Raw genomic sequence first — 25,214 nt, forward strand, 5'->3', positions numbered from 1 at the left:
AATATGAAAAGAATAAAATACAAAACACATACATGCGTGTATGTTGCAAAAAAAAATTATGTTTAAAAATTAAACCCTTCGATGTTGTAGACGTCAGTGTAAACACGTCCAGCTTTAAGAATAAATCAAACTAATGAACAAAAAATATATAGATGAAGAACTTTACAGGTAAACAGAATATATTACGTATAAGATTAAGATTTATTTGTTAAAAGTATTAAGCATTGAAAGGATTAAATATAGTACATGTCGCAAAAAGTGTGTAACATTTTTAAACAAAACTTGATGTGCAACCATAACTGATCAAATAAGCGTTTAAGCTCATGTCGAAAGAGTCATAGAAAATTTCTCAAGTGACATTAGTTACGACTCTCGGAATAGTTTCGGATAACAGCCGAGTTGCCGGTCAACACGATGAAAATACGATAAGCCTTATGGAGCTGAGAGGTGACAAAATACGAGTAATCGTGTTGAAATGCCGAAATGATGCTGCAATATTTCGAGGCGTTTCACGGTTATTTCTCTGTAATATCATAAAACTATCCAAGGACAGGGTGTATTGTGAGAAATACGTGACACGTTAAACTTATTGCTATAGTAAACTGCCGCTGTGAAGAAAAGGTATGATCGTAATGCCAAGTCGACACATTAAGATACACATATATACAGAATAGTCATTAATTTAAAAGATTTTAAGAAGTTATTCTTCACAGTAATTCAAGATGAAAATTTTCCATGTCCAAAATGGCTTATTTTCAAAATTAAAGAAAAATTTTCGTTTTTTCCAAAAATTTTGAAAACCACAGGAATTGTCTTCATATCCTTCAAACATACCTAAAATCCATCAAAATAACTCGAGTGGTTTTCGAAATTTTCGGGAAAAAGAAAAATTTTTTCTTCAACCTCGATACCCTGTATCTTTGAAAGTAGTTTTGAACATATGGTCACACGAAGTTTTCATTCTGAATTAGTGTGAGGACTAAGCCCTCATCTTTTAGAGTGCTTGACGATCAACCTGCATATGTGCGTTCAAAGATTAATATCATAATTCAATAATTATTCCAGAAATGAATTTTCTAATACAATTCGGGATCAATTCAACACTTGAAGTATATTTGATTACATCTATCTGGTCCAATATCTATATCTATGTAATCTAAAGAAAGTCACAATTGTTTATTTAAAACCACTGTAACTTCCATCTCTGTCAACACTCGCCCTTCTTCATTTCATCATTCGATAAAGTCGCAGACGGAAAGAGATGCAATCGTCGCCGACGAGAGCGGGGACAGAGATGAAATTCACAGGACGATACGGCTACGAGAGCAACGCGAGCATAAAGGGCACTTTCGCTAAATTATGCATAGAGCATGAAAAATTCCCACGGCGCGCGAGACTGGGTCTCGACTTCCACTGCATAAGGAGATTCGCATTATCGTGCATGTTGAATGACGGGAAGCGAGAGAGAGAGAAACCCGTAGGGCGGCCGAGAGGCCAGAGAGCCGGCAGTAGTATGAAATTTTTATCAGTGGTACACGACGAAAAGCATGTCCGGAATCGGAACCGTTCTGTCCTCGAAGAGTATTGCGAGAGCAAGTGAGTGAGTGAGTTTTCACGCGAACGGATCTGTAGAAAAAGACCAAGGTTCATATTATTATATTATGTACTTGATATTTATCTTTTTTCTACCAACTACATTTAGTAAACTGTATTAGGAAATTCTAATTAAAACTTTCTGTCGATTTTCTTTAAACTTTCACTGTTTGGTCTAATCGTATCTAATCTGTATTTTTCAAACCGGAAAGAATTCGAAATAAAGATTGAAGTGTTTCCGCGTAAGGAAATAAATTTTTTTAAATATATTTTAAGCCTTTTTTGTTGTTTTTATCTTTTATAAATGTTCAATAATCCTTTTTATATACGTTAGGGAAAAAAAGATTAATATCTTTAGTAAAAACTGTGTAATTGAAACGTTCTTTAATAGCAACTAAATATTTTATATAAATATTTTATATAAATATTTAGTTTATATTCACTAAATAGTTTTGTATGGTACTTTTTATATCTTTTTTCTACTCACATGTATTTCGCAGAAGCAACTAAATGTTTTGTCATTCAAGAAATCCTTTCGAAAGCACAAAATTTTTTTCTAGTCTAGTGTTAAGAAATATATCTTACAGAGAAAATTATGTTTCTTGTTTCAGGCCGCTGCTAAAACAAATCAAGAATTCCGCGGAGTCGCATATCGTATTAGACTGCTCTACCGAAAGGATCTACGACGTGTTGAAACAAGCGCAACAGATCGGAATGATGAGCGACTATCACAGTTACCTTATCACTTCACTGGTAGGTACCCCAAGATTAAATACGATTAACGATCGACTTTCCGTCGGTCATAAGCCACGAAGTAATCCGGAGTAGACGTAAGAGTCGCGAAATTACATCAGGCGCGTTGCCTGTAAGACTAATTCTCGCGATCTTCATCGTCTCAGCCACCTGCGGCTCTGCCTGTCTTCGGTGTCTCTGTCGAGGGAGTTGCGCCAAAGGAATTGGCGCTCCCACGAAGATCGATAACTTCACTCCCAGAATATTCAAACCTCTCGTAAATTACCACTAAAAAGACGAGAAATCGCTTACCGCGCGAACGGTTGGTCAGAGATTGCCAATCGCCGTTGGTGATCCACCGTGATTGCAGCTAAATGTAAAATAGTTCAACGCGGCATTCGCAGTATAATTTTGTGATAATAGCAAATTTGGTCAATCATTATCTTGAATATAATAATTTATTTTATTGTCGCGCTTTGAAATCGCTAAGTAATATGATAGATTCTATAGAAGAATATGAGTTTTATTGTTAAGAAAAACAATTATAATTAACTTTTCTTCTTTTAATAGTTGTTTTTAACAAAGAATATTTTTTTGATAATAGACTTAAAATATGTTCGTCATAGATATCAAAAAGATTCATTACCATATACTCAAAAGAAATATGTATATCTTTTCAAAGAATATTAGAAAATTTTATCGAAGAAAAGAATAATAAACAAATCGAATTTTTCTTTTAATTTTATATTCTTGATCAAAGTATTAAATTAACTAAGATTAAGAATATATATTGAATAAATTCAATACTTATGATGAACTTAATGATAAATTTGCGGATACATGAACTTATATGTAAAATACACAATTGTGAAACAATTGTAATATTTAATTTAAGTATAGATATTAATTTAATTCATATTAATTCAAGTAACTTACAGTATATATTTTTCTATGAGTATTGATATACTGTAAATAAATTATTGTTTATTATAGAATAAAACTCAAAAAGTCATATACATATATTTTAATTTTCTCAAATTATAAAATTAATTTATAAAATATTATAAAATCGAGGTTCTATTATTAAAACGTCCAAATTTTTCTATAAAAGATAAAAAAGCTCTTTAGATTGAAGTTAAATGTTAAATTAAAAAGGACATCAACGTTCTAGGCTCGATAATGTAAATAAGTCTCAATATAAATTATGTCATTTCGACATGAAATTAGAATATAGTTCTAAAAGAAAAAAAAATGATTTTCGTGAATAAAATCGATTTAATTGCGAGAGAAAGTTGCGGCTTATCGCGAGATCACGAATTCAGAATGGCACTTTTAATTGCAGAGAAGTAAAATTAATTTTTACAATTTGCTTCAAGCTCATTGGGAGCATAATGAAAATGTTTCGCGAGTGTAAAACGCGCGAGATGATTCTCGAACAAGTAAAAAGAGGAAACGTCGGTCGGCCTGTTGCAGTTAAAATTGGACGCTGTCTCGGGATAATTAGTAATTTTCAGCCGTCTCAACGACGCAAGTGGAAGCGGAAAGGGAGGCATCGCGTCGGTCGAGGCGCTACGAGAAGCGTATCGTCGCGCCGACGCGACATTCACGACGGCAATAAGTGATAAAAAATAAATAGGGCTTTAAACGGACACGCTATATAACCGCGAGCGGCGCAATTTATCTCGGTACTTTCCCCCCCTCCCCCTTCTACCCCTACTAGATTTCAATTTAGATCCATTAAAATGTAAATCAGCGAGGGTATTTGTTCGAGTGCGGAAGAATCAAGCTTTTTCTCTCTTCCGGCTTCTTTCCGTTGACTCTTTACTGACGATGGTCGGTTTGTTTTACGGGAAGAACACGGATTAATACTGACGACCGATGTACATCGATTGCCGATATCGCAATTCCGGAATAATTCCAAGATGTTTAGCTGTGTCATGCAGACATTGGATCCTAGAAATTCATTGCAAGATTTCTTCTTCCGTCGTTTTACTTTACTGACTCTTTACTAACACGACGACGTCTGAACACTAATAATCACAAAATCTTTGTATCTTCGACGAAACGATAAAAATTGGTACATCATACCGTTTAATATTTATCACAGCTTGAAGAAGATTAATGAAGCTGACTGTGTATGTGTATAAATTTCATTAATAATATATAATCACCCTTAATGGTTTCCCTGTAAAATTTGCATCGTTTAACTTAGCTATCAGCTCGAACTATTAATTTATAAACTGCGTAGGGTGTTTAATCATAATATTAATTATTACGCAAACGAAAGAAAAATCGCAAGAATAAATGGAGCGAAGCTCTCGAAAAAGAAAAAAAAATATTACCGAGTAAACAAAATATGTTATTTAATACAATGGAAAAACGAGTGATAAATTATTAGACGGGTGCGACCAGATTTGTCGATATGGAAAAACTCGAGATAAGAAGGGCAGGAGAACTGCTTAATAATTGCTTAATGTCGCGACCGATCTCCATCGCACGGGGGAATTTAACGGTGTCTCGCTCGATTCCCGAGACGATATGTCCCGCGTCGGAGACTATTTATTTTCACTTACGTCGGTCAGTCGTCAAGGCTCTCGGAGGGAAAAATTGGCCATCATCCATCAACCTGACCTTTCCGCGGCACGATCGGGAAGTCCGCATGGCTGTGTTACACGTTGCCGGATATAGGTACACACTGTAGCAGAGCGCCCTTTCCTGGGTGAGAGCATTAATGAATCTTGCTCGGTCACTTCGCTTGGCTTTCGACGAATTACCTTTCATCGAATTAAGTTCGCCTCATGAAACAGTGATTTCGCAATGAAATTATGGGAGTCCGCTCTCTCGCAGTTCCACGCTGGAGCCTGAGACCGTGCAAATTTAGCATCAGCATTCTGCTCCTTCGAATTTACGTGACGTCGACGTATCGTTCTAGTCCCCGCGCGATCATTACGGTTATTATGCCTGTTACGGTTACGATGATTGTTATAGTCGTTATAGTCTTGGCCGCCATTAAGGTACTTATTACGGGCATCCATCGCTTAGGATGATACGCCCTTGGATTTTCGCGTTACAGTTTCGAGCGCTTGAGCTCGGTCGGGAATATCCTATTCCGCGTTGAAATAGAATACTTTTCAAGTAAAATTCCGTTCAAATAAAATGGCTTTCAACGTGGTCTTTAATCAGGAACCTGCGAAATCTCGAAGGTCGCTTAGAGAAGTTAATTAGAAAACTACGAAACCCTGAAAATCTTTTAAAGAAGTCAAGTTTACTTTGAAAGAAATGTGTACGTACAAATACTATTTATTAATATCAAACTAGCAAAGTAATTAACCATTAAGTATGAAAATAATATAATTCGATATTTTTAGATGAAACTCTAAAACGTTTACACGTAAAATTCGAGCTAACTCTTAGCTAAAAGATCTTAATTTAAATGGAAATCCAGTCGTTATTACGGATCCTCCATATTACGTAAAGTTACATTTGTTCTATTAAACACAATTTCTAATACCTACTTCTGTTTGCACAACATGCGAAAGTAACGAAACATTTTTACTACGGAAAAACATTTTTCTCTCGTGTTTATTCTTCTCTAAAAAGTAAAATATCTAACAAAAGTAACAAAATGGCTCTTTCTCTTAGTTTTTTTTTTTTTCAATACACAATTATCACCGCGATCATGCAAATATAATCGACGGCGAATTAAATATTTAAAATTTGCTGCCGAAAAATATTTCGTTTGCCGAGCCACCATGTTGTGCGGCACCATGATAAACATCGATGTGCAAATCGAACATCTGTCAAACGGTCTTCAGCGATACTTTCTGTGCCCACATACAGAGTCGTTCGGTTGTTCCTATTTCAAACAACAAGTTACGACCAACGAAATTTCGTGATAGACTCCGTAACAGTCGCACAGTTCTATGTGAAAAGCGATATTCTTGCTGGATCTATCATATGCCACGGGCGCGATGATAACGCACTGAGGAAAAAAAGAACGTTCCCTTTGTTACTCACCCGTATGTTAGTCTTGCTGATGAACAAAAATCCGATAGTATATTTACGGTATATTTACACGTATCTTTGCTGTCGTATCGAGACGGATGCGGAAAGAGAATACATGCCCACATAAAAGATTTCGGGATTCAATACTATTATTCTTTTATGTATCATAAAGTAAGATTAAAATAGAGATAATCATAATTATCATTGGGAAAAGAATATTATATTCTTAGAAAATTTCTTAAAATCTAAAATAAAATGATCTTGGGGTACTATCTCGTTAATTTTTTCAGACAGATTTAGACAATGTGAAATTTGTGATGAATCTCATAATATTCTTGATTTAATAATAGATTGATCTGAAGAAAAAATTTGAAGAATGTTAATTTTCTTTTTAATAAAATATCACGAAGGTGCACAACGAAAGAGTTGTTCTCTACGTAAACACCAAAAATATCTTCATAACCAAATAGTCCAGTAGATCTATAAGGACTTACGTTATATGTACGCGTAAGCAAAGGCTACTGAATATCTCCGTGGATGCGATTGTAATGCATCGGGAATCTTTCTTCCGAGAGAGCGATATTTTTAGTCCTGTTATTAGAAATATTTACTGAGAAGGCAGCAATCTATTTTTCTACGTGCAATAAACGAAAAGTATCGTACGGATATTCACGCCCCGATCGTCATCGGATCGAGCTGCGATAACTGCACATGACCTAAATAATAAAGCTTCAACTCTACGAGCGTTAAGATTCAGTTATCGCAAAATCCTCGGGGCGCGTAACGCGGAAGGACACGCACGTTTGAAACAGCGTGTTAATAAAATGTCGCATGCGAGAGACACAACGAATCGCCACGCTGAAAAAGGTCGCACGAGTGGATGCAGTAACAGCACTCGCCGTCGTATCCTCGCAACACTTTCGAGCTTTCATCGTCGTTGCTCCCTCGCTTTACCAGTTATTTCTGCGATGACAATAATCAGTGCATACATACAATATTATATTTTGTATTAAATGTGCATCGAGTGAAGTAATTGGAACTGATGAGTAAATGGGATAACATAATGATTTTCCAATGATAAAATAATCGGTAATTTTAAAATCGTTAAAAAATGGGTAAAGGGATTTAGATGTAATATTAATAATTAATATTTTATTATCGAAAACAGTTCTTTGCCCTATTTACTCAAAGATATTAATTAATGTTATAAATTAATTATTCATTTATTTATTGAATCTATATTTATAACAATAATTATAATACACATATCCATATATTATATTCATTTTCTCGTTTATCCGTTATTATTTCTGTAAATACCGATAACATACATCAATAATTGATCTTAATAATTGATATTTAATTTAATGTTTTTCGACAAATTCGGTTACGATTTTTTCCTTAACAAAATACTATTCTCAGCACACAACGAACCGAATCTTATTTATTGAAAATCCTTTTAATCTCTTATTCATTTCAAAAATATCGATACTATAATTTTATTGAGAAAAATTCGTTTCTACATACATTGATATTTCACTTCATTTGAGCGTGGCTGCAAATTTTGGACGTACTAATTTTCGTAATCTTCGAACTTGCGCTTCCAAATGATTCTCTTCATGGCCTTCATCTTCGTGCTGTCTCCCCAGAGATTTCGTAATCGTGTTGCGCAACGATCACCAAAGGGATAATAAAGGACAGAATGGGATTAAGGGCAAGGGAAGTTGGTAGACGTAACGGGGATGCATTCCCATCGACCGCCGTTATTGCGCGTTACTCGAGGTGGCAAGCGATATCACCACAGCGACGTATCTTGAAAGAGTGCAAACCGGATGTAGCTCGAGGCGAGACGATGATCGATTGCCGCGCAACGGTCAATCGATTCGCGCGACATTGGAAACATACGATGTCGCCGCAACTGCGTCCATCTACTTGGCGAAGACAGCGGATCGGGAACATGGACTTATCCATCATGCTCCGGATGCGGGACAAAGGATAATAAATGGCCGCGACGCGATCCTCCGCGAGCATTTGAAAAGATGGGCTGGGATACGCCTTCGAGCTGCACGCGACTTTAAATCACGTCAGCCCACAAGCATCACCGATACAGATACCGGCTCTGAAGCAGATGCTCCATGCTTGAGTTATCTCCAGTCCTGTCGATAGCTACTGAATACTATCACGAAAAATACAAATTCAAATGTCTATTCTGTTCAGGTGCCAATCGCGGCAACTATAAATGGCGATGCATTTCATATATCCCATATTATATTTCAGAATAATTCCAACAAAAAGCATATGTATACGATGAGCGATTCGTTGCAGGACAACGAATACTACATTAACTCTTACCAAAAGTTTCGTTTTAATAACGTATTTTTATTGTGATTATCTAATTGAGAATCAAGGTACATGCAAAGTGTACTTTTGTTTTTTTTTACTCGTGTATTTGGTTCAAGTTACAAGTCAAATCGAAAATTATACGTGTTGTAAAACAAAAAATCAAGTCTATTCTTTTTATTACGTATTTAACAATTATACAAATAATTCCTCCTTTTAAAGAATATTAATGAAGTTACTGTTAATCGTAATTCAATTAAACCTTAAACGTTCAATATTTTGCTAACTAAACTTCAAATTAAAATCTAGAGCTAGATATTTATAGCAATTTAATTATGCTTACGTCTCCTCTTACGTGTTTATTTTAACAATGTGGATGTAAACTATTGTAATCCCGATGTAGAATATTTTAAATTATATAAAAAACCGAGTACACTTCATCATGTGATTTCAATGAAATAAAATTCTAAAAACATGTTAAAATATAATGTAAAACAAAATTAATTTATAAGACAAACAATTCATTTTTTTATCTTTCAAAATATATTTCATATAATTTGTTTCAAATATTATTTCTACGTTGAAATCATTTGTTGTCTCATCTCACTCCTCTTACGCTTGTCAATACAAGATCCATTAACCGAAAGGCATTCACAAATCGCTTACGCTGCTTTTATGACTTCTTCATCCAATATAAAATGTCGCGACCTTTCAATTCCTTTTTGATTAAAAATAGAAAGTCGCGGAGAGCACAGGGCAATGCGGAGAATGGAGAACAATGTGGATGCCTTTTTCTCTTTTAGCAAATCGAACGTGAGATTTTCGCAACGTGATAAAAACTGACAGAATTAAACTATTATGGAAAACAAACATCAATCTTTGGAGTCGAACAGAAATCGTCCAGCTTTAGTGGATTCGACATCTGTCAGGATGATTCGCGGGACCCTGTATGTAATCTGAACCCAAGTCATGGGTGAAACGTTTTGTCGTGTGAGGTGATCCTCCAGAAAATCTAACGTCACGTTGGCTTTACCATGTGAATCCGATTGAGATTTATCTTACGTGATTAATCCACAGTAAACCATGACAGAGCCAACGGAATTTCCAACTACCAATTCGATTTGAAACATCGTTGCTCCTTACAGAAAACGTTTGGATTTTATTATTTGCATACCTGATATCGGAGGAAAAGGGAGATTTTATTTGAATTCGTAAAAATGTAGAATCATTATTACTCTTACATCCGTTTTCCATAAAATAACATTTATTAAGACGTAAGGTGACATTCGTAAAACTGAATAATATTCAAGCGGTGAAAAATATTTAATCTCTAAGAAAAATTGAAAACGAGTACTTAATAAAATTTATCAAGCGCGATGACAGAAGAAAACTATATTCCGCAGTACCTAGAATGTAGCTAATATAAAATTCTATGATCTAGTGATAAAAGGGTGTGAGTAATAGGAATTCATGTCACGATCAATCGGAATTCTTTCCAGGACTTGCATACCGTCGACTTAGAAGAATTCAAGCACGGCGGGACCAATATCACTGCCTTTCGATTAGTGGACCCGGAGAAGCCGGAAATCCAGAAGGTAATTCAGGACTGGATCTACGGTGAGAAGCGCTACAATCGTGAGCTCGACATGGGACAGAACAGTAATAAGGTAAGATGGATTTCACGGAAAGTTAACGATAGCAACCGGAAATGGATTGCCGCGCGGGAGGAGGAGGAGCTACCGTATTACTGGCGTCATATTGAAGTCGTTTATTTCACCGATGCCGATATTTCGCCCTCAAAGTTCGTCTCGAGCATCAAGTATAAATATAAATAATACGCGTAGTGTAAGATATACAGCGTCGCAAAGTGTAAGCGCAGGATGTTATGTATGCAAATGCAAAGATCGTTTCACGGCGAAATATGTTCCCGTCCTTAAAGCGGCCGCGCGTCTCACGTAATAACACTCTAATTTTGCATTCTTCGTGCAAGCTCACTTGACAGCCGCATCGATCTACTTCTTCTCGGTTCTTTCGCTCGCGAGACTTAGGCGTGAGCCAACTCGCGCTCTTTGACATGGCCGAGAATAACGGAGCGAATGTAATAATTGGGTATTACCCTATTTGAAACTTGACTATCGCCGTGGGGAAATTGAATTCCCCATGACACATGCCGATTCTCGTTAGAATGCAAATACCGCGAAAAGACAGAACGATTGTCGGGTTCTATTTTCGATTTCGTTGAACGAACTCGCTAGCCATTGGTACTATATGTGACGTGAGAAGATCGAAACTTTCCATGTATCGGACGTGCACAATACTAGTTTATCTGAATATCTGCGTTTCTCTTCCAATGAATCAAAAACTAAGACAAGGTATACCTACATCAATCTAAACACAATAGTTATTAATAATTTAAAAAATTTCAAGTTTAACTTTCAGTAGATTACATTAGGATTCTCAAACTTATGTGGTTCGCAACCCATTTTTAAAATGCAAACATCTACAACCCATCTAATTTTAAGATTTATGAAAAGCAGAGACGGGGAAGTAAATTAGTTATTTATTTATATCACTCTTTCTACTTTTTAATATTTTACTGACAAGAATATAATTTTATGAATCAATTACGACTTTGTTTTATATACCACAACATTATTTTGTACGGATTTGTGCTTAATATATGACTTACAACAGGATTTCTATTTATAATTATGCGTCACAATGTTTCTATTTAAGTTAATTATTTAAGAAAAAGATCTTACATGTGTTACAATGTATTTCTCTGTACTTTTAATAAAATTATATCCTGAGGAAGACTCCGTAATGTCAAAAGATCAATACTTATACTCATATGCGAAATTAAAGATATTTTGTTAAATCGACACTTATTTGTTTGTTTATTTAGCCTTTACATAACTCATTATTTTTTAAAATTTATACGAGCTTTTCACAATATTTTATTAATTTTATAAATCTATTTCTCAAGATGTGGCGTGACAATTGCGCGTCTGCTTTCTCTATCAAAAATCCAGATTGAAATCCACCCAGAATAATATTTTTAATTAATTACCACCAAAGACAATGATAAATCGAGAGTATCTTTGCCTAGTCATTATGAAGCATGCATGAGCGTGCATTAAGTACAGATCATTATCTTCAATCATGAAGGTTCGATTTATGGCAGAAATTTCTCAAAATATAAGGTATAAAAATTTGAACAATGCGCTTGCTTTTTATTTCAATTTTCCATATAGCATCAAAGCGTATCATTTTCCTTTATAAGAAGCTAGCTTAATAATTGTTGTTTATTTTTAAATTTGTCTTCGATTCTTTCTTCTCGTTGTCAGTTGAAAATCTTTTACAACTCGTAGTTTGGAAATCACTGGATTTTAATTCAAATTCTTTACAAAAATATCATACATTGTATATTAAATTGCTAAAAACTGACTATAGATTTTTAGAAAAATTTACAGAAAATGTACCTCCAGCACATTATGCAGAGAATTATGTAACCATTAAATATACACAGACATGAATACAACTGTTTTTTTATCTCGTACTTCAAAGCGAATTCAAATCCGACAGCAGTAAAATTTCTAAAAGCTTTCGTGTCTACTTGATTTTGTACTATTTTCAAGCGCGATTTGTTTTTCCAATAAGATTAAAAAAATCCATTGATCGATATTTTATAGGTCATAAAATACATGCAGCATGCGCGTGTTCACTATTACGTCGTCCTCATTTTTTATTTTAAATAACTTATATATACGTAACACATATTCCGCATACGCGCTGAGAAAAAAAAGTTGTTAACTGAACTAAATTTTTCAAGTTGAGATTAAATTTCTTCAGCTCAAGTATTTAATTTAACTACATAAAATACTTGAACTTCATAAAGCCAAACAAATAGAAATGACTTAAAGTTTATAAAATAATAATGTTGCTAAACTAACGACAAGTAGTGTGCACCGCTCATCTCAGTATTATTATAATATATTAACAAGTTTCACCAAGCTCGAATGTTACATTATTACGTGCCACATCCGTAATATTGTATTACGCAAATTTACATCCGTAGCGTAATGTTAATATGTATATCGTGACTACAAGCAGGTTGCTCTTCAATTTTACATCAAATCATCCTCTCAGCTCTCGCAAACCACGAAGGCAAACGCATCTCCGTTTTTATGCACGCCTCGAATTTGAAGAGGTCAGGTCAGATAGAACGTATAGTCCACGCGCAAATACGATTTCCGTGTTAGTTTCGCAGCACACAGGTGTGGTTCGCATACTACTTCCTTTACTTCCATAAGCCGATTTCAAATACAATCCGTACGAAGGCGAGAACGTCGCGCGACTCGCAGCGCAGGAAATTACGTGTTCAGTTTACCTACTTCTGTGCCGAACACATTCTACACGGTGGCGTAATGAAACGACGGCAAATTAATCGGTATATATGTACATAGATGGTGTACATACATGAAAGTACACGCGAGTTTGCAGGTACTTCCATTAGGTGTCGACATTTTATTAGATGTATCGATTAAGTCGATATACCGACCACCCCGTATGGCGTTATAGCGTAAGATTTAGAATTATAACGTTCAAATTTGTAGAAAATATAATAATTCATCGGATTTTCATATGGAACACGTTAAATTTGTTTTAAAACATAAACAATATTTGGAAGACAGTTTTTAAATTTTTTAAATAAATTAAAAAAATACGAACTATTTCCATAACTCGATCAGTGCATACGCAAATAAAAAATAAATAAGATTAAAAAAAAACGAGCAAAAATTTTACGTTGAAAATAAACAAAACGTTAATATGTACAATTCAATACTCAAAATTTACATAGATAAAAATAATTTTGATATGTATGTTTCAGATTTACTTGTCTTTTTTTGGGCATGTCATAAGTTACATGTATAAATCCAAGATTAATTAAATAAAATGAGAACCAATATCTACATAACAATTGTATAATGATTATGATGTAAACGCTTGTACAAGGTCCGGTGATGTCGATAGCGACCATGTCAAATCAATTCTCATTGGATTTTTTTAAACCATGTCTCTGTAACTAGAATTCACAGAACAGAATGAATGGAAAACTCAGTTCTTCATCATGAACCTTGTTTTCTTTTTTTTTTATATTTAACCACCATTTCATTCTCGAATGATCTCGATTGATCGTTGTCAGCAATTGATCAACGTTTCTTCTCAGTCTAGTAATAATTATAGTAAAAGTGTGAGGCGTGGTACAAAGTTTGTATTGAGATTTATTATCGTTATATCATTATTTCTCATTGCAAAGTTACCCATTTCAATTTATAAAACTTACCTTCCATGCAACATTTATTGGAGTCAATAGAAACTCATTAGTATTGAACGAGACGCGTATATAGATTCGAAGACAAATTGATTCCGAGACTAATTGCTTGTTTTTCACCTAACGACTCGTTGATTGCCCAGCGTTTCTCAATTAATGACATATAACTATTAGGGAATGACTAATCACGATGTCTCGTGAAATAGCAGTCTTTGCTCCTTTATCTTCGTTCATCTGTCAAGATTACTCGAGTCAGCACCCTCATTCTCACTATTGTTCCATTTGTATCTACACCTTGTCGTTCTAACATGTTAACATATCTATTATATAATAATAGTCTACTTTAAATAACGTTTCTTGTATCTGTGTGCGTGTGAACAAAGAAACTTTATAAATATATAGATATAATTGCAAAACATTTATTTCCGGAAAGATCCTCCTTTTTTTTACAAATAAACACAAATTAATTATCAATAGAAAAGCATCGCTATCATTAATCTTCATTTTCTTAAGTTAAACTTACGGTGTTTTTTTAAATTTTTTACGGAGTTTTTTTAAGCTTAAAGACTACATCTTGATCTAACATTTTGTTGGTTAATAGGGCTTCTGTCAAATCATATATTTCACGAGTGCAATCTGGACACACAAAAGCTTCGGATGGTAAATAAAAATGTAAGGATTTTAAGAACGAATCTCCGAGTTGTGCACGGCGCGTCATTGGTCCATCGCATAAAAGAAGCAAGTAACGAAACGCCAATTCGAGAAAAGCGAATTATATCGTCCGTCGCATCTGGCACGGCATCAACTGCAGAAAAGTTGAGAAGCGCGAATCCGTACGTTCGGCTATTCGACGGAAGCAACATCTGCTGGGTCCAGCGCGTCGGGCCTTTAAAAAGGCCAATTTGCTCGGACACGGTTGCACGTTCGCGCAAACTTCGCAACAACTTTTTGCCGATGTTCTGCGGTATACGTAGCTGCAGCATCTCGTACGAGTATGTGACGGATCTGCTGCATCGTTCGTTGCAGCAACGTGTTGGAACATTATTCCGTAAAAGATGTTTTCTCGTGTCACTTCCCTTTTTCGCGTAAAAGTCGAGATGTGATTCAAGCGCACTAATATTTACTCTGTTGCCATAGCGTAATAAAGAATAGGGATACACTTCTTAAGCCTCTTTCCGTGCGATCTATTTCTTAATAGATTGGACACGTGACAAGAGTTACCCAATAGTAAACAATACCTTTTAGTTATATATAATAGACATTAAATTTTTAACACAAATGTGTCGATAATAGTAACCAAAATATATCCAATCTTTCTATAATTCTCCATTTATAATTACAATTATAAATAAATTTCTAGAATTTTATAGATTTATAAAGAAAATATAGCAACAATAATAGTAAAATGGTAATAACTTGTTAAATAATTTACAAAGTATTTACGAAGATATCGATGTAATTATAACGTGGAACTTGCAGAATATTGACATTTTGTTTAATTTTATGAATTTCTATCAAGATTAAATAATTTTGTAAAAATGTCTAACACAAATTTTGCAAAGCATAAAGTAAATTTAATAAAATCTGTATTATAACTAATCGTAATTGCCAATAATTTCAAATTCTTGAAAAAAAGACTTTAATCGTTGGTTTTCTTTCACCTTTTCGCTTTTTCCCTCTGTGATTTTAACATAAATTTTTTTTTAGAAAAATACGCGTTTGATCCGTGACCCGTTCATAATACAAAGAAAATAATTCCGCTGGTCATGCGTGTAGCGAACATGTGGTGTATATAATATAAAAAGTATACTATTAACTTAAATTTTTTCCCAATTGTGTTACACTGATGTTACTTATACGATCACGCTTTGATAATACAAGAAGAACGAAAAAGATATTCTTTTACTTCCAGCTATATTTAAAGCATATTTCTTTGTTTTCTCATTTTTTATCCTTACGTTGCTCAAAGCTTTCATAATTTCGTATAGTTTAATTTTGAACGACTAATTCACCAACAAAGAAAAAAAAATCATACCTTTCGAGAATACTGATCCAGAGAATTAATCCAGGACTGCTGTAGTAACAATTCAAGATATATTGATCCAATTAAAATCCGATAGAAAGAAATGCTGCAATCAAGAATTCGATATTTGTTTGTGAAACGTAGAAAACTAGTATTCTTCTGTCGAGACTTATTCATAGCAAAGAAATAATTGCGTGCAGCTCGTGTATCGCGAACATGCTTCCGCGTACTTCGTTTTCTGCCACATAGCATGGGCGGACAGAATTCGCGATGACTTTTCTGTGACATGGAGATACAACCAATAGTTCACGGAAGATATATCATCGCGACGACAGATAGCGCGTCTCCGATACACGCTTCGAAGAGAGAAGAGGAATGAAATGCCGGTACAAAGAAACACTCGGTCGACTTTCTTGTGCGATCTTATAAAATAAAACTTATAAAATCGTCAATTGGAAGTCGCAAAACGAATGGCGCCAAAGACTGCGCCATCGATTCGTGGCACGCAGAGACTCTAGTAATAAAAACTTTCTCAATTTGCCAGTTTCATCAGGCACAGTGTCGCAGCTTTACGAGGCGCCGGCCATCAGACTTCCCACCGTTAAAATTAGAAATATAAAAGTCGCGGAATAATAAAAAAAAAGAGCAAGCTTCTCTTGAATTGGAATTCAGATACTTGTGAGTGAAATTATAGTTTTCACGCTCGGAATTTAATTATTAATAAAAAAGATGCTAAATATTTAATTTTTAGGAATTTTTAGGATTTTTAGGAAGATTTTTTTAGGAACATTAAAAAAAATCAAAGCATATATTCAACTTAAGAACGTACGAGCTAGGACGAATAAAGTGGATTGATTTCGTTTTTCGCCATTTATACAAGGAGGAACGCCATTTATAGAAGGAGGAACGTTTTTCGTCGGAATTCATTTTTATAGAACGAATCCTTCTAAGACCGTGCAATTGATAAAAAACCGTATCTCCAAATAGACGTCGTATTCATGAGAGATTCACCAGTAAAAGACTGTGCTTTTTTTATTAATTCGAGAACACTCTATTACAAGCGCGCAGCTATAGTAAAAAAAAAAAAAAAACGTAATTTCCAAGAGAATAAAATAAACGTATATCAACTTACGACTAATTTATTTTCTCAATAAGCATTATCGATAATGCCTTTTAGAAAATTGGAAATTCTTAATTGCCTCCTAACTCAACAATTAATAATTTGGTTTAATGTCGTATGACTCATAAAACTTATGGTCGAAACATTAAACACAGCTGGGTCATCATTGACACAATTATGAGAGTTAACACAGTCGCAACATAATCGATGCTGCCATACAAGATTTAACGACGAATTGCGCAAAGGCGTCGTCACATAACGAACAATCACGTTTGGCGAATTCCGTAATAGGGATATGTCTGTCCCCTCGGAGAGATGTGGGCAATCCCATTACGACCGTGTCAAAGCCAGGCTAATTAACTCAATCGCGTACACATACGACAAACAAACGGACAATGCATTGAATGATACAAGAAATAAAAGTAAGTGCCGTTTCTCGGTCAAAGTAGATCTTGGTGGTTTAATAATATTTTTATATCAATTATTAAATATATTTTTCAGTTCTATAAATTGCGTACCGGTGGTGGTTTGTTGGACTTAAAACGCAATTGTAAAGCTAGAAATATAATATCTCAAATTAATTTGATTGTAAAATTTTAACGGTGCTATAAGCATTTTGAAAACCTGTCAAGAACTTATTGCGCAAAATAATTTGAGATATTTCTAGCTTTACGATCAAGTTCGGCAAACCATATCGGCACGCAGTCCAAAGAACTGAAAAATATATTTAATAATTGATATGAAAATATTATTAAGCATACATCGAAAGATCCGCTTTGACCGAGAAATGGCACTTTCCCTTATTTCTTGTATTATTTACATATTGGTCAATATTAAACAATATATTAATTTGATTATAGACAAAATACAGTCGAGTGGAATCGTTAGAATCGGCAGCGAGTATAAGCTCGTTATTCCTGGCTTGTGTATAAATTACATATTATTTTGCACCGTCACTTGTCAGTGAATCTACGCAAGAAGTTCAACGCGGCGATTACATGGCACATTTCGTTTCTTACTAGTTAGCAAATACACATGTATTTGCTATTTTCTCTGGATAATTAAGGGATTATCCTTCTCCGTTCCAAATATTTTACACATCATCTATTGTCTTCAAATTTAACATTATTTGATACATCGTACTATTTTTTTACTGTCTTCAGATTACTTAAAATATCACAAAACATTTGATTCTTACTCTCATTTCGGACAAATTAATAATTAATTGTGCTTTTTTCACGCACACGTGGAGCAGAACAATCTCACTACTATAAAGGTAAGTTAAAAATACGTTCATTATCAAACAAATAAAAAAGTAACTTGAAAGAGTCTAATTTGACATATGCACACATTTTGTTCATATCTTTTCCAATTATTTTAAAGCGAAAAATATACTTAAATGAATAGCTGCGCTTTTAAAAATTTCACGGGGATAAAAAACGATTCGAATTATTTACGCTCGTAATCTATTATTACTAGAATCAATGGAGCGCGAAACCGATCCAACATCTCACATTTCATTACGAGTGAATTATCTGCGAAAAGCGAGAATGTTTAATCATGAACATCAACCGACTCATGTGTGAATACTGGAAGCTATAATTGAAATTATACGATTATTACACTGTAGCATTGTCCGTATTTGAATTATTTCATTACAAATATCGCATAAATAACAAATTTTTTATTTTCGAATTTTTACTTTTCTCGAAATTAGATGAAAAAAAATTTGTTTTAATTATTCTCTGATTAATTTTGCATCAATCTCGTTTTTATGGAAAAATAAAAAGATCACGCTTGTGATGTTAAAAAGTTAATTAAAGAATAATGAGGCATCCGTTTTATGTCAAATAGAATAACAGTATGAAAATAAAACTAAGTGATATAGAATTTAATCTTTTCCATACTTTTTGGATAAAAGCATCAGGAGAAGTTATCCTAAAGCTATTTCAAGAATCCCGATTGTAGTTGTCCTGCCTCGATCAAAGTCAATTTCTCGCTTGCTCACAAGTGTCGAGAAATTATTCGAGATCATCTTTAGACGTTATCCGAACGTCCACAGACAAGGTAACTGACGAAAAGGGAGATTATTTTAGTCGAAAACTTTTTCGAATAATTTCATGATAGCTTCGCAGATAACACAAAAGAAAAAAAATGTTTACCGATACTTGAAAATAAATATTCAGTACGTCAATATCTTTCAGCATGTGAAATTTTAAACCGCCCGGCACGCTACATCTTTTATCTTTCGCGAGTGATGCACTAGTAATGAATAAAGTTACGGGAAAGCGCCGTTTTCCCGAGAGACTTCTATTTATCCGAAACTTTCGATCGGCGTAAGGATATCACCCTGCAGTCCCTTCGTATCGGGAAACACGTGAATCGGATACATTGACTAGTTTCTCCGTAAATACGTTCCCCAGGAGAGGCCTCGTAAAATCCGGTAAGGATATTGGTTGTCCCGAACATATCGGGAAGAATATACACCCACGGAGCGCGATATCTGAGGTGATATCGCTTTTACAGCGACAGTATCGCGGGGATGCCGCGCGCACGAGTTACGAAATATAAATGTCGGGGAAACAGAGGCGCCAATTTGCCGTGAAATCCTCCCAGAAGCCGAGATTTCGTTCTTCCGTCCCTAGTACGTTGGGACGAAAACAGGAATTCCTTGTCCGATCTCTACTTCCGAATACGAGCCCTTTCATGAAATGGTGAATTCGAGATTTAACCTTTCTCCTCTTTGATAATTTCAATATCGTGAATACATGGAATACGCGAATTTCGCCTGAAATAGTCCGTAGATCGAAGATTTCTCTCCGAAATCTAGCATTTAGATAACATGGAATGCAATTCTCTTTATAACCTGAATAAACGTATTGAAAAAATCTTATTATACAATAAACGATAAACGTAAAGATGAGGGAGCCAATATCAGTCTGCAGCAGACTTGACGCCTAATAATCATTTTTGTGTGAATTTTTGCAATATCCAGCTCACGCGAAATGTGCGCCACATATTCGTCGACTTGAAAGATAATTCTTGAGCCGGAATACGTAATATTAAATTGACAAATTAAATTGATAAGAAATTTAATAATATTGGCGCTCATAATCATCTTGAAACACCGTAAAAAGCTTATTGCGAAAAATAAGACTTCAACCAGGATTCGAATCTGGATCTCATTTCATGCGGGCATTTTACTAATTTGACTACCGAGACATGTGGTAAAAGTAAAACGTTCTTCTAACACATTTTCGTTATTGTGATAAGTATCATCACATACCTCGGTAATCAAATTAGTAAAATGCTCAGACGAAATGCAGGTTCAAATCCTAACGTGTTATTTTTCGAAATAAATTTTCTATAGTGGTTTAAAATGTTCATGAGAGAATCAGTATTATTAAATTGCTTGCCAATTAACTCTTTCAATCACAAATTAATTCTATTTGAAAAAATTGTTTCCTCTATTTATTATAATATTTTTCCTATAGTGCAGAGATAGTTAACTTTTTTCATATTTTTCCTATTCATGGTTTTGAAGACGTCAACATGTTGTTGTTGTTCTATTGTTATTGTGTTATTGTTGTTGGTCAAATATCGATTAATTTGACGTCTGGATGGATCTGGAGATTGCCGCCTTAGGGCAACAAAAGATGCGAAAGGGTTTGTGATGTTATATCGTATATCTCAGCTTTAGTTAAAAATTGTTTCAAAACCAATAAATATGCAACAGTTTACGTGAGTTGAAAATTGTAAAAATTCACACAATTATTATAGACACAGACCGATATTGGACTTCATCTTTATATTTCACAATTGCATCGGTTTTAATTTCACTTATTATTGTACTATGATAAGCTAATAATCATAGAACATAATTTGTTCAATCCATAAAAATATTAATAATATGCTAAATAAATTTTGTAACAGTGCCTACAAAATTAAATGTTACTTTATAGTATTTTATTCAGAAAATTTAGACTTAAATAAACTCAAATGAATTGTCCATGATCCAATTAACAGCATTATAATTAACTTTGAAAGTTTAAGAAAGTTCGTGAAAAAAGTTTTTTCTTACCTTTTTTCGAAAAATCATACTAAAATCTAATGCAAAATACAATATACCTAAAATTTTTCTTGGATATCTGAAACATAAAACATACAAAGTGACATAGCCGCATACATCAAACGCAGCAACAAAAAACGTTTTATAGGAAAAGGTTTCGGATTATATCACACGATATTGAGGCAGCTCTTTTTCTAGATGGAAAAATGCTATTTTTCTGGCAAGCCCTTTTGTGCGCCCAATATTTCCTAAAATCTTCCATCCAATCACTTTGCGTGAAATATCTTGTATACGCCACATCTCTTATGTCGATGACATTTCGTCATGTATAATGCAATTCACAGACTGAAACGTCGTTGCTGTACGACGCCGTCCATCTCTTCGCTAAGGCGTTACATGATCTCGACACGTCCCAACAAATCGATATCAAGCCGTTGTCCTGCGAATCAACGGACACCTGGCCTCACGGATATTCGCTCATCAATTACATGAAAATCGTAAGTAACATTATTTGAAACAATTAATATATTATTTTTAAATATAGAAGATATTTGCTTATCAATTTTGTGTCTTTTTTCTAATTATTCTAATGCACATAAATGAATTAAGTTCTAATATATAATTCAAATATATATAAATAAAATAGTATTGTATATTATGCATATAAAAAATGTAAATTCTGTTATTTCTTTTTTAATAGCGAATAACGAAACTCTCTTTTAATTTTGAATGTATACAATCTAAATCTGCTTTTACAATGATATTTTAATTACTTAAACAATATATAATTCTTATATCTCTAATACTGAATGCATAATCTTGATATTAGATAAATCAAATATCAATTAACTTTACATTTAGCACTACAATATTAAATATTACAATATTACAATATTGTAATATTGTAATATAATGTAGTAATTGTAATATAAAGTGTCTATATTACAATATTACAATAGAGATATCATGAATATGAATCGTACAATTATCAGCCGACTTTAATTGAAATAGAATTAATCGAAATTAATTAAGCAGTCACATAAATTGAGATTGAGGACAATGACGAATTGGATTTGCGCAATCCTTCGAAGTTCTCGTATAATATTTCGCCGCGATCTCGTAAAATACGTGCGACAAGCGATCGCGATATAATAGAAAGGGGATGCTCGTATATCGACAGCCATCTTTCTGCATGATTAGTACACGCTTGTATTCAATGATGCAACGATGCAAAGCAGAAAGCGGGTTATCGTGAATATATCGCACGGGGGAGAAATTAATCTCGCGCACCGCCAATCGATCGTATCAACAACGTAATAAGCCATTATAACGATATGCTTAATTCGACCAACTCGCTCGCTCGTCTTACACATAATCAATGTATCGTTCATTAACAAGCAGTACAAGTCTTGCCGTATACATTACGCACAGTGCATGATAAGCCTCCCCACTTCATTCCATAACACGTAAAGTATAAAGTATAAAGTAAAGCTTTCATTTTTCCTTCCTTTGATCTTTGAAATATCTCAATTAAAGGCAAATCAATATTACCTACTATTTTTATACTTATCCAGGCTTATTTGACGTTATATAAAATACACATATATTCACGGAAAGAACAATTTTGCTGAAATATAGATTTCAAAATAATTATGTTGAATCGTTAAAAAATTTATATTGAACGTTTCAGATGGTTGCTAGAAAGTCCAAACTTTTTGCAACAGTATCATCATCTTTGAACGTTTTACATAATTATTTTGATAGTTCTACATTAAATTATTTTCTGATATGTATCTAGCTGAATTTTTAGATAATGCAATAAAATTATTCTTTCCGTTTGTGTACATATATTAAAAATCACGCGACGCAAACAACTGGATTGATCCTTTTTACCTTCAAAATTCATATTCATGATCATGTAGTATAAAAATTAATTATATTCTTAATATCGCAAGCTGACGTCAGGTATAACTTTGACACAGAATTCGTGTATGCGCTGAAAAATAGTGAAAATCAAAACTAATTTTATTTATTTAAGGTAATGCATGTATATGCAAATGTAGATCCTGCATTTGATTTATTATACGACGCACAAAAATGTATCTTCGCGTTATTTTTTATACAGTAAAGAAAAAAATTTGATAAATACCTGACATACATAGTGAAGGAAATCATGCGAAGCATAGACGCATTGACTTTCCACGATCCGCGCGATTGTTCTCGTGGAACAATGGAAAGTTACTCCAGTTTAAACGAAGCTGTCACGCGTGCTGACAAATTGTTGTTTGCGGTTTCGCCGCGGTGCATCCTGACGCAAAGGACTACATAGGCTGTAGTATGTATGCCGTGCACAGATTTGCGCACGATATTCAAACCAATACGACGAAATTTCTAATCAATATAATTGATTTTGTAATTTTTTTTATTTACTTTCTAGGAAACACTTGAAAAAGGAAAAAATGGTGAAAGCAAAACTAATAAAGGCTTAATTTTTTGTGTGAAATGGATCCCTTGAATGTATAAGACATATCAGGGAAGAGTTACCAAATGCGTACTTATTTTTTATTATATTTCTCGTTTGATACTAATCTATACGCAAATGAACGTTGGGAATGGTAGCTTGATGGTTCAAGTATTTATCACTACAATGCTTAACATTTTACTAATAACAAATTAATTTATTATGAGCAACATGCTGCAAAAGGTACGATTTAGACAACCGGTCACCTAAATTTGTGGGTTTCCTAAATTCTATCGCCTTTGAAAATGTCGTATTTATGAAGTAAAATAATTAAAAATATAAAAAAATCATTAACTAATAAATTAAATAAATAAAAAGTTAACATTAGTTGATTTTTCAAAGTGTTGTTAGGACGCACGAGATGATATCTGCTAAATTGTATGTGTTATTTATTTCTCATTTATTTCTTATTTGTCACTAAATGTTGCTTATATTACGTAAAACTACACTGAGAAAAAAAATTTATTCAAAAACTAAAATATCCGATACATGCAACTGAATATTGAGTTGATTTAATTAATTCTTGATTAAAAAATTTGAATAATTGATATAAATAAACTGTACCTTTTTTTGTGCAACTAAATAATTGTTGAATCAACCTAAAGTTTAGTTGATCATATCGGACTAAATATTTTAGTTTATTAACAAAACTTTTTCTCAATATATAAAATATTGATGAGATACGATTTTTAGACGACCGATACGCAGCCAGCAACTTTTCCCTACATAGATTTTCTCTATTTTATTTTTTACATAATTCTTCACGTGTGAATACTATCGAGTTTCTCTCTTGGCTGACAAAAAATGTACTTTTAGACCGAATTATAAAGGAATACAGTTTACCAGATACTTTTTTAAATAAATAAAATTGTACATATACCAGACAACTTATGTGTATATGCGCGCGTGTCTGCATGATAAAAAACTTCATATTGGATTGTATCTCGCATGATCCCGGCGTGATCTGTTTATTCGTAGCAAATGCTGTCATGACGTGCTACAGCTGCTTAACAGCGAAATCGCAAACGCAAGCAGGATATGGTAACATACAGCGTCAGTAGATACGAGTAGATACCGTGAATATAAATATGCGTTACACGCAGGATATGGAAACGTGCCTCGTCATACACATCGCCGTGTCGAAATTGACAAGTACTGGAAGATATGCTTCGCGCCGAGGCAGCTCTCATGTGCACTCGTGACTACGTATACGTCACGAACGAACGAAACCTGTCGTTCATGTGGCCGAATATTCTGACCAGGATAAGCAAAAACTGATGTTGATAGAACTAGACGTGTAATTTCGGCGAATTCGTTACGCAACTACTCAATTACACGATAGGGACGTCTGTGTCGAATTACAAGTAACACGGAACTTTATAAAAATTGAGAATATCTCTCATTAATTGTGGAATATAATACTAAAAAAGAAATCTATCGTTCAGTGTTGTTTTCGTTTTAAAAAAAAAATCACAC

General features: G+C 33.9%; 1 protein-coding gene across 7 annotated transcripts in view; it reads left to right on the plus strand.

Annotated features, from left to right (window-relative positions):
- The window catches only part of LOC105194346 (glutamate receptor ionotropic, kainate 2), a 305,511-nt gene that overhangs the window by 260,480 nt on the left and 19,817 nt on the right, over positions 1 to 25,214 (plus strand). For all 7 annotated transcript variants that reach the window (XM_039447762.1, XM_039447759.1, XM_039447754.1 and 4 more), the window contains 4 exons: positions 2,205 to 2,346; positions 10,170 to 10,337; positions 18,404 to 18,424; positions 21,562 to 21,714. In XM_039447762.1, the coding sequence (XP_039303696.1) occupies positions 2,205 to 2,346; positions 10,170 to 10,337; positions 18,404 to 18,424; positions 21,562 to 21,714 (484 nt within the window). The remainder of the gene's footprint in view (positions 1 to 2,204; positions 2,347 to 10,169; positions 10,338 to 18,403; positions 18,425 to 21,561; positions 21,715 to 25,214) is intronic.

The sequence above is a fragment of the Solenopsis invicta genome, chromosome 1, assembly GCF_016802725.1.
Source record: "Solenopsis invicta isolate M01_SB chromosome 1, UNIL_Sinv_3.0, whole genome shotgun sequence".
Classification (NCBI taxonomy): domain Eukaryota; kingdom Metazoa; phylum Arthropoda; class Insecta; order Hymenoptera; family Formicidae; genus Solenopsis; species Solenopsis invicta.